The 11,066-nt window shown below is 48.8% G+C and overlaps 1 protein-coding gene across 1 annotated transcript in view; it reads left to right on the plus strand.

Annotated features, from left to right (window-relative positions):
* VIT (vitrin) overlaps positions 1–8,945 on the plus strand; it is a 33,104-nt gene extending 24,159 nt beyond the window's left edge. Inside the window, exons 13-18 of the mRNA XM_010082040.1 lie at positions 1,821–1,883; positions 4,365–4,512; positions 4,716–4,819; positions 5,313–5,539; positions 7,547–8,060; positions 8,689–8,945. Coding sequence (XP_010080342.1) covers positions 1,821–1,883; positions 4,365–4,512; positions 4,716–4,819; positions 5,313–5,539; positions 7,547–8,060; positions 8,689–8,867 — 1,235 coding nt within the window. The 3' untranslated portion in view covers positions 8,868–8,945. The remainder of the gene's footprint in view (positions 1–1,820; positions 1,884–4,364; positions 4,513–4,715; positions 4,820–5,312; positions 5,540–7,546; positions 8,061–8,688) is intronic.
* The last annotated feature ends 2,121 nt before the right edge of the window (positions 8,946–11,066 follow it).

Genomic DNA, 11,066 nt, shown 5'->3' on the forward strand with positions numbered 1-11,066 from the left:
CCTACACAATTAATTGCTAAAATCAATGGCACATGTTAATATCTAATTTCACTCTGGTGTTAAATCCACCTACTTTCTGTTCGGCAAATAAGGCAAGCAGGGAGAACTGCACATACGGACACCCAGCTGGCACATGTGCGGTACGTGGCGCGCAGGCTGCAGGATGAAGCGTGACTTTGGTCTGTTACTGAGGAACTGTCATGCGCCCATGTAATTAAAGCCTGTACTGAAACACGCACAGTCAGGAGGGCAAGGTCCCAATTATTTCAGGTTTTACAAAAAAAAAATATCATTCTCATCCATGTGGTTGACAAAGAGAGGCTACGTACAGGTCCAAGTCATTGTGTCCTTTGTCTCTCTCTCTCATGTCACCCATAACTTCTGCATCAGATAAACCCCCCATAAGCCAGTGCTGACAGTGCTGGTTTGCATCACCCCTGTTCCAAAACATCCCTTTTCCTCAGCTGGGAGCCAGTGCCCTGCCTCGGGCAGCGCTGCCCCAGCACCGCTGCTCTGCCTCCCTTCCCCTCCTGGTGTTTCCACCATCCAAACGGGCCTTTCTGTCCCGTAAGGATGCTGTGGTGTGCTATAGCCTCCTGGCAGGGGATCAAACATCAAGTCAGCTTTACATTAGGCACTGCCTGCTGAGATTGAATGCAAACTTGGCCCCTGACCCAAAACCATGTGCAGCTTTCAGCGTGCAGGTGGAAGGACTCAAAGGAGTTGTCTTTGCCCCTTATGAGGGGTGGCTCATTAGACAACTGGAATGGAAGTAGGAGTGGTGATGGAGGCAGCTGGAGCTGGTATTTTCCCCCATTTTTTGGCTGTTTTCTGCATTATGATGGCTTGGTCATTAATATCTTCAGCAACCAGCTTAGGCGGTGCACACACTCAGAGCTGTTACACCTCCCGTCATATCCAGGTGGTGACCTTCGCTGATGTCCCCTTGCCACCTGCTCTCTTTACCTACACTGATACTCTCGTGGCTGGCCGCTGTGGAGAGACAAATGTGGCACCTAGTCATTTCTCATGTTTTTTCTATGTTAAGCTCACATTTCTAAAGTTACCTTTTTTACTGTCTCTCTGAAGTCTGTAGTCTTTCCTTGACTTATTTGGTGATGAGGATTTAAAGAAGTCTTCTACTTCCTTTTTTTGTAAAAATTAATATGCCGTTTACAAAAATAATACGCCGTTGTGCTGTTCCTTTGACCAGCTGCTTCCTTGGTGAGCGTTCAGTTTGGGGCTTGTCTGATCATTGCTGTCTCTTCTGAGAGTTATCCCAGCTAAATCCCCTTAATCTTGGCATGCTGGAGCGAAAAGAAACAGCTCTTTGCCCTTGCTCGGGAGGGAAATGCTGTGATGCAGGAGACTCTGACCAGACATTCAAGTAATAAGTGAAGTTTAGAGAAGAAGATGAGCCGGCAGGGTGGCAGCGCTGGTTCTCTCAGGGGCAAAGTGCTGGGAGGGAGGTCACCACCCCACACCACGGCCATCAGCCTCTGCTCCGGAGGAACCCTCTGCTTGGGCGCGCTGCTCTCCAGCCCCGGCAGCAAGGGGACCGACCCACACAGGGGAGTCAAAGTGGGCACCTGGAGAGATTTTGGTGGCACTTCTAGAAATGCCTCCAGGCTTGTTGTATCCTAGAAGCAATGTAGGTGGAAAAAAGTGAAGCTCCAAGGATGTGCTCCCCATCCTTGTTTCCTTCCCACATCAATCTTCAGGCCCAGGGGGACTCTGCAGCCGCCTCGTTGCCTGCTTCCTTCCAGAGCAAGGGCAGCCGCTGAGCACGCACCGACTGAGCCTTTCCTTCCTCTCTCTAGGCTTCAGTTCCAAGGAAGAATTGAATCCGAAACCACTGGAGTCCATCTCCCAGGGGAACCCAAGTACGTACATCAGAATTAATTTCATAATCAAGCAATGCCATTTTTGTAATTACACGTTGCTAGAATGCATTCAAATTAAATAGCAAAGGTAAGTTTTCAAGAAAGCCTAAGAGACTCGAGGAATGCCATTTTCCCTTGCAGAGGAACGCGTTTTTCCCCTGCACAAGAACAGCAAATGCTCTTCGCCGACCCCTCTCATACATGTAACTGGTTTTTGCTTCTACAGGGAAGGAAACAAGAGACAAGCTTTAGCTTACCTGGGCAGGGAGATGGGGGCTGCTCATCGCTGCCTCTTCCCAGGCACCATCCGCTCCGCATTCCTGGGGCGCAGATCTTCGCTTGGGGACTTCGATGGCAGAGAAGAGCAAACCCAAGTGTTGTGGCCAGGGTTAGATGAGCAAGCCCTGCTGAGCAGAGCAGGCTCCCGTGGCTACGCTGAGTGCGGGCGCCCTTCCCGCAGCCGTGGGTGGGAGGGAAGGAGACCACCTGAGAAAGAGACCCGGTGCCTGCCGCAGCGAGGAGAGAGGGGATGCAGAGGGAGCATCGAGGGTCCCTCAGTCCGAGTACGGAGATGTAGTGTCCCTGATCCAAAAAGGAAATCTTCTGCAGCCCTTTATAATTAAAGGCGGATTTGTCCATTAACTCATCTTTAGAAGGGGCCCAGAGCAGAAGGAGAATGAAAAAGCAAGCTCAGAGTGGAGAGATGGGGTCAGCTGCTGCCTCCTCATAGGAAGCCGCCCTGGAGAGGGGGCTTCACCCTCCCACCAGCACCCAGGTCCTCTCCTGCCCATCCTCCAGCAGCCGATTGCTGTCACTCGCAGAACTGGCATTTCAAGGACTCTTTCCATTAACTACTGAACCAAAGCTCTGTATAGTCACAGGCACTCCTCTGAATACTTAAAAGTATATTTTCCCCTAAGATGTCAAATACACCTAAAACTGATACAGAAATAAGGGAAAGGAGAAGAAAAGGGGAAGGATCTGCCCTACAGAGCCAATCTCACTGCAGGAAAGCGGAGCTCAGTCTAGCAGAGAGGCAGGCAAGCACAGCTTTTTCCAGCAGCTGAACTGACACACAGCACGCCAGAATCAAAACTCTCATCCCCCGGATACCTCTAGGACCATAAAAGCTATAATTCAGATCTTGCCTCCCTGCAAACCAGACAGCACCCAGCTCCCTCCAGAGCACCGTTAGCCTGTGCTCTTGCAGAGTCCCACTGATGTCCCAGCACCAAAATATTCCTGCTAATCCTCCCTGGAAATTAAGGTTGTATATAAGTGTACGTAAATCTTCGCATGCCCAGACCCTGCTGGCTAACAAACTCCCACTTTCCACATATAGATCGCATGGTGTAGCTCCCTTGGAAGGACACAAGATTCAGGAAAACTTGGCTGTTAATTGAGGTATTATTTGTTGTGGGTTCCCGGCCTTGCCTCATGATATGCTGTGAACGAACACGGTTCTCAGTCACGCTTCTATAACTCAGCATTATTAAAATTAGAAAAACAGACAGCTACAGGAGAAAAAAATTGAAGGTAATGAGATGGGAGGCAGTTGCATAAGCCAGTAAGAACAATCGGCGCTTTGTAGCCTTCGGGCTACCTAATGATTAAAACACACTATTTTGGACAGTCTGATTGTAGGAGGCGTCATCGGAGGGAAATCAAGAGATGGGGATGACCCAGACGCCGGAGGGGGAAAATGTTAATTAGCACTCTGGTTAAGCCAAATTTTGATCCTGCTCCTGGTCGTAGTCCAACTGATGAATGTTTTACCTCTGACTTGCAGAGACATAAAAGCAAGCTGGCAGTGATGAAGACGGCATTCACAACAGCACAGAGATCAGGTTCATCTGTGCAATTAGAGATAAGGGTTTGTTTGGGTACAGCCACAGCTTTTCTAGAATATTACTTTCAGCCCAGAGAGGCAACACACCACAGCACGCTGCTGCTGCTGCCCACACAGGTACAAGCCCTAAGGCTGCATGTGAAAAGAGCCCCCGCTTAGTCTGAATGCACCAAATAAAATCATCATCCCCGTTGTTAGCTCCAGCCCAGAATGAAGCCTGTGTCCTGCAGGTGGCCAGACTGCAAAACCCAGCAGTCACTCATGTCTGGCTTTACAGACTCTCACCACCTCTGGGCTGTGAATAAAGCGGGCTGAGCCCCAGGGCACAGGACATGAGCCAGCTTGCTCCTGCATGGCCAACATCTTCTCCAGAGCCCACAAATGCTCCCAGGCTGACACCCAGGGACAGCTTCCTGCCCTTTTGTCACCCAGCCAGACACAGATGTTGTGTGGGAGAAAATCATGCAAAGGACCGTGTTTACCCATGAGCAGGACAGACTTGAGGTCCCAGCTGGGACTTGTCCATGTTTTGGTAGGGTGTGCACAGCAGGACGAGTCACTGGATGGAGGCTGATAGCACAGCTGCCAGAAAGGACCAAACATACTTCCTGTGTTTCTGTGTCTCTGCTCAGATTGCAAGGTTGATTTGTCCTTCTTGATGGACGGGAGCTGGAGCATTGGTAAACGCCGCTTTCAGCTCCAGAAGCAGTTCCTCGGGAACGTGGCTCGAGTCCTTGGCATCGGCACCGCTGGTCCTCTGATGGGCATCGTTCAGTACGGGTAAGAGCTTCTCATGCAGCTGCTCCCATTGCCACGGGGCACGACCGCATGCTCTGGCACTGGAGCTCTGCGGCTGATGCGTGCTGAAGGTCTCGCTCCAGCTTGCACCCAGGAGCCCAATAGCACAGACGGGTCCTACAGCTTTTGTATTGTTGCATGTGAAACAAAAAATGGACAACTGATCTCATTTCTTCTTCTTTTAGTAATGACCCTTCCACAGAATTTAACTTAAAAACTTACACCAACTCCAAGGACCTAAGAAATGCCATTGAGAAAATCCCACAGAAAGGTGGACTTTCCAACGTTGGTAGGTGATGGGGCTGCTCACACATCCTCAGCTCGGGGAGGGCTCCAGAACCTGCGCTGTAGCAAGCCCACGCCTTCTCGCTAGGTACGGAGGCTGTGACCAAATGGTGCCCAGGGCTAGGGCAGGGCTGGCTGGGGGGCACCACTCCCACCGTGACCTGCCTGCACTGGCTGCTGCAAGTCCATCACAGATGGACAGGATTTATCTTTCCCCTCGTGGGCAGGTCCCACCGATGCATCGAGGATCCCTGCTAACACAGCTTCTCACCCCCAGCCCCTCTGGGGCGCAGGGATGGGGTGGATGGGGTTCAGCACACCTGCACAGGGGGGCTCAGGAGAAACTGACAGCTGCGACCTCCCCTCCTGCTCACACTTTCACCAGCTCTCAGCAGGGTTCCAACACTTGACTCATCCCTCTACCGACCATTTCATGAGATATTGGACAGAGCACTGCCAGCTCTGTAACTCATCCTGCATCTCCTCTTTTATTCCAGGGAAGGCACTTTCATTTGTTAACAAAAACTTCTTTTCGGATGCTAATGGAAACCGAGGTGGAGCACCCAACGTGGTTGTAGTAATGGTGGATGGGTGGCCGACCGACCGAGTGGAGGAGGCCTCCAGGCTGGCCAGAGAATCAGGGATTAACATTTTCTTTGTCACTATTGAAGCAGCTATTGAAAGCGAGAAGCAGAACATTATCGAACCAAACTTTGTGGACAAGGTACTTACTGGGTTGGGCTCAGGCCAGAAGCTTGGTTCTGACTACGTTCTCCAAGCTGTTTCATTCACGGCATTTCCCTTTCCTTCTTACCACTTATGGTTAGTTCTTGTCCTGCTTATACTGTCTCGAGGTCCCCAAACAAAGAGCCAGGCAGCAATGCTGAAGCCAGAAAGGGGATGAAGTCAGGAAAGTTCTGGTTTGAGGCGCTTCATGGAACAAATGGCTTTTTACCGATTAAACATTGCCACAAACCTTCCATCGCACTGAGACAAGAAGTTTTCCAAATATACAGTAGTGTGGCAACGCACAACTGCAGCCTGAGCTTTCCACAAGCCTCCTGCTGTGCATCCCCCACTTGGCAAAGGCTGAGGAGCCCTGTCAACCTAATCCCAGCGTTGCATTTACAAACTGGTCCCATACGTGCAAATGTTGGGACACTCCAAACACGGGCATATCCCAGTTGTTCAGCTAGAGTGGCTAACTCAAACATTGTATTTCCACTGTTGATCTGATGTGGGTTATTTTTTTTGTTTATTTGTTTTTGCTGCTATGGACTTCATGGTAGCTCTTGGAAAAAGAGTAAATCCCCGCCACGTACAGCAAAAAAAGAGAATGCAAGCCTTGAATAATTTGTATCTGGCACTAATGGTAGCTGCCTGCTCAACAGTGCTCCAGGGCAAGCTGGCAGCCAGTTATGGCAGCAGGCACCTACCAAGCGCCAGAGCAGGCTGGGCTCAGGAAGCAGGGTCAAGTTATCCGGGATTTTCAGAAAACAGATTCCCATCTGAGCCATGTTGCTCTGCCATGAAATAACCTCCTATGAGTTCAGCGCTGCTTCAGAGAGCTGTGCTGTCTCTGGTCAGCATGTAATTGGATTCTAGTCTTATTTGCATTTATTGTTTTTAAAAGGGCAAAGCTACAGAGACACGGCAGAAGTGGGAGTGGGCTCAGAACAGGCAGGTAAAGAGGGAACAGTGACTTGCTACTCCTGCATCCTAACACTGAAATAGCAGCAAGACAGCAGAGAGCAAACGAGAGCGGGACACGGTGAGGAGCCCAGATTGGTGGGAACCGTAACTCTCTTGGAGATGTTATGCTTTATGTGAGTCAAGAGCAGGTACAAAAAAAAACCCAGTGCCTCAGTCTTTTATAACACTCACACACACAAAGGTGATGGAAAAAGCCTGGCTTGACAAAATATTCCTACCCAGAGGCCTGGGGAGTTAGCACTTACAAGGCGCTAAAGCTGAGGACACTTTGCTCTAGCCTGTCCCCACCACACCATCACATGCTGGACTTCTCCCACTTCTTCTGTGCCACCCCTACCTCCTGCTCACCCCCGACTCCCACTCATCCTCTAAAAGCCTCCTGCAGATCTGCTCCCTGCAAGCATTCAGTTATAAAAAATAATTATTTTTTTACGTAACTATTTGGCAGAACCAGCACAATGGGGAATCCGTATGGGCTCTTTACATTTTCACCAAAATGGCTTAGGGTTTTTTTCTGCTTAGAAGGGTATGAGCCAAGGATAACCCGACTCCAGTCCCAGTTCAAGGCAGTAGGGTTTGTCAGCAAGCAGAACTTTCCCTGTTGCCCTGAACCACTGGAGCTGAAGCTGCCACGTGGCAAACACACAGGTCCCCATAACGTCACTGGAGCCACACCATCAGCAGCTCTGGGATTCAGATGATTTCTCTAGGAAAAATATAACTTATTTCAAAAAGCCTGACAGGTGGCAAACTTATTACATTTCTTTCAGTACTATAATATCAGCTCCATCCTGCAGCTTTAAAAAAAAAAAAAAAAAAAAAGTTAGGAAAAACTGGCTCATTACACGAGTATCTGTGATGTTACATTGACATCACTTCCCGGGGAAGCAGATGGTGACTAGAGAACCCACTTCAGACTCCAGCACTGCTCTTCCCAGAAGCCTGTATTTACAATTTAGCCACATACTCCATCCGAAACAGGCGGACTGAACTGCCTCATCCTTGTGTTGCCTTGCAGGCAGTGTGCAGGACAAACGGTTTCTATTCCATCAACGTGCCCAGCTGGTTCAGCCTCCACAAGGTGGTCCAGCCCTTGGTGAAGCGGGTCTGCGACACCGATCGGCTGGTTTGCAGCAAGACGTGCCTCAATTCAGCGGACATTGGTTTTGTAATTGACGGCTCCAGCAGCGTCGGCACCGGCAACTTCCGCACAGTCCTCCAGTTTGTAGCCAACATCAGCAAAGAGTTTGAGATTTCCGACACTGACACCCGCATCGGAGCTGTTCAGTACACCTACGAGCAGAGGCTCGAGTTCGGCTTTGACAAGTACAGCACGAAGCAGGACGTGCTGAGTGCTATCAAACGGATCAGTTACTGGAGCGGTGGGACCAGCACGGGAGCAGCCATCAGCTACGCCTCAGAGCAGCTGTTCAGCAAATCCAAACCCAACAAAAGGAAGATCATGATTCTCATCACAGATGGCAGGTCTTACGATGATGTCAGAGTGCCGGCCATGGCAGCTCACCAAGACGGTAAGTTCTTCTGTCGGTAGCTGCTCTTCTGTCGGTAGCTGCTCTTCCTACACGCCTCAGCGTTTATCCAGGTCAGAGAAGTGCAGTTGGGTATGACTGGGAGGCACTGAATGAAACTTTAGGGAGGAAGAGTAGCACCTCACCCTGGGAGCTCCTCAAGGTCTAAGCAAGACCAGTGTCCATTTAAAATCTGAATGGGGACCTTCTGAAAAAATTCACATAAATCTAGCAAAATGCAGCTGCGCCTAGGAGATCTTAGGGGATTTCTACTGTCCTAGTAACACGTGAAGCCTCCGTTGGCTTTTGGTCAGGACAGTCATACCTCTTCCAACACAATTGTAAGACATTTGCACTGGAACGAGAACCTTTTGTTCAGGAGCCTGTCGTTCAGACCGAGAGCAGAAGCTTTACCATTGTTTAAACATTTTTGCTGTTGGCAAAAGGTACTTCCAAAGCACAAACTAGGCCTTTCCTCCAATCTGAACATTCCATTTTTATACAGAGAGCGCACTGCAACTCATTGCCCGCATTTTTGTACCCTGTCTACTATGTTTGCAGTATTGGTCTTAAATCAAATTTAAGCACTGACAACGTTTATGCTCATCCTAAACTCTCCGTTTCTTTCCAGGAGTTATAGCTTACTCTGTGGGAGTTGCTTGGGCAGCCCAAGAGGAACTGGAAGCCATCGCAACGGACCCCGATAAGGAGCATTCCTTCTTCGTGGATGAATTTGACCACCTCTACCGCTTTGTTAATCAGCTCATCCAAAACATTTGCACAGAATTTAATTCCCAGCCACGGAACTGATGGACGCGAGCAAGGCGGGACCCTCGTGTGCCGTGCTGAAGGCACGCCAAGTGCCGCAGGAGCGATGCCAGCCCTCAGCTCAAGAAATACTGGAAATGTGTTTCTCTGGCACTTTCCAGCCAGCAAGGCTGATTGCAGCTCTGTCCCTATGCATGATATACTCTGTGTAGACTCTTGATTATTTTTCTTTCCTTGCAGGCTTCAGAAACTCTGATTTGGACAGATAGCAAAAGAAGCAGTAAACATGGAGGAAACAGCAGGGAAGCCCAGCTTGTCTAATTGCCCCCCTTGGGCACACACAGGCTCCTTGAAATGTGCCACCTCCTTCCTGAAACAGCCAGGTCCCCGCAGGGAGCGGCCGCGCTGCCGGGCTGCTGTGGCACTGCTCACCAGGTCAGGACTGACATACCAGACACTTATTTTTCAGGGGGACACGACTCCAATTTGAGTCGTGTTAAAAGCAGGCACTCTGTCTCCATACAGCTGTCTTGCCAGCAAGTTAACCTTCAGCTAGTGTCAACTCAAGCATTGAGATTTATCCAAACGCAGAGAGCGGAGAGCAAGCGAGAGGAAAGAGTAAAGCTGTGGGACCCTACAACTGTTTGTCAACCCCAAATAAAGCCACAAATCCACAAAGCAGCCAGCACGCAGGAACTGCAATCTAGCCGCCTACAGCACCGCGTTAGGATTTGGAGAAGTGTCTTGTCCCCCTAGCTCACTTGCTCTGTTCTTTCATGGCTCAAGGCCCATGGGATGCCAGGAGAGCTGCTGGGACAGAGGAAGCTCTTTGAGAAAATTGTAGGTTTAAGTTGCTTGCAATCGGAAAAGCGTTTGAGACTCACTGCTCTATCCTTACACCTCAGCTCAGAACAGCTTCCAGCAGTCTCTAGCGTGACGAGAGCTATGCGAGAGCCATTAACAGGATTTAAGAGGGAATTAGCTGAAGTTCTGTATCACACATGGGGAAAAGCAGCATTTCAGACATTTACAGACACCCTCTCCCCCATTTGGGATTGACTTCTGTTTTATGGATGGATTTCAGAATGAACCTACTGCAGCCCTGGATCATTCAACACATGGTTGTTCCTGAAGTCCAGAACTGGCCACAGCACCAGCCAGCGACAGGAGGAGTGACACATTAAAGGGTCAGAAGCATTGCACTTTAATGAGGTTGCTGGTTATGTTTTACACCCAGTATAATTTAAGAAAACATGTTAATTAAGCAAAGTTGTCAAAGGAAGGGGTGGGAGTATCAGAGCCAATAAAAACGTGCGTGTTCCTGCACCTTATGGCAATCAAAGCCACCCTGCTGGAACTAACGGGAAATGGGAAGAAATTAAAACTCAAATTTCATATTACTCACAAACCAGGTTTTTAATAGCCTTTTATAGTTTTAATAAATAACCATGACCCAGGATGTCTTTTATTCACATAAAAACATTAATTGAAGTAAATTGCCATAAGGAAGACTCCTTTCTGTCAACAAAAGTAGCACAACCTTTGAAACCATCATGCTTGGAAATATGATTGAAGTAGCTCAGAAATTACCAATGAAGTAAGCAAAATGCAAACTAACACCAACAGCAGATTCTGCATGATCTCCTTGGTGTGGTAACACCACAAGAGGTTATGAAAAACAATCCTGGATATAACAGTGGTTATACACAGATCAGATAATCTTCTTTCAGAAGAAACATTCAGTCCCAGCTTTAACTGAACATTATCAATACAATAATGCTACCCAGGCAGAAGACGTAGGGTACTGCCAGCTTCCAAAAAAAGCAAAACAAAGACATGAAATAGTTGTATGCAGAGTTTTTAACACTAATCTCTGCTGCTGCACTTCCACAGCAGTAGCCTCTTGGCTTGAAAAAAGTAATTAAGGATACAGGAGCTAGGCAGAAGCAGAGCAACCCCTGAGACCCCTCATCTCCTGACCCACCTCCCTCACTGCCATTCTGCTGAAGGCATCTTTCCCTCTCAACAAGGGACATTACACGGGCTGGACAAAACTCAAAGGCATAAACTGAATTTACTGGGGACTTTAGTTCAGATGCCAGATTTATTGTCTGAAAACCTGTTTGCTTGGAGGTTTAAATTAGGGCCACATGAGAAAAAGGCCCAAGTCTTAACTTTTAACTGCTCTTAATAGTGTGGCTTAACTTCTAATGCAACAGCTTGCCACCGCATGTTGATTTC

Source organism: Pterocles gutturalis, unplaced genomic scaffold, assembly GCF_000699245.1.
Source record: "Pterocles gutturalis isolate BGI_N339 unplaced genomic scaffold, ASM69924v1 scaffold9979, whole genome shotgun sequence".
Classification (NCBI taxonomy): domain Eukaryota; kingdom Metazoa; phylum Chordata; class Aves; order Pterocliformes; family Pteroclidae; genus Pterocles; species Pterocles gutturalis.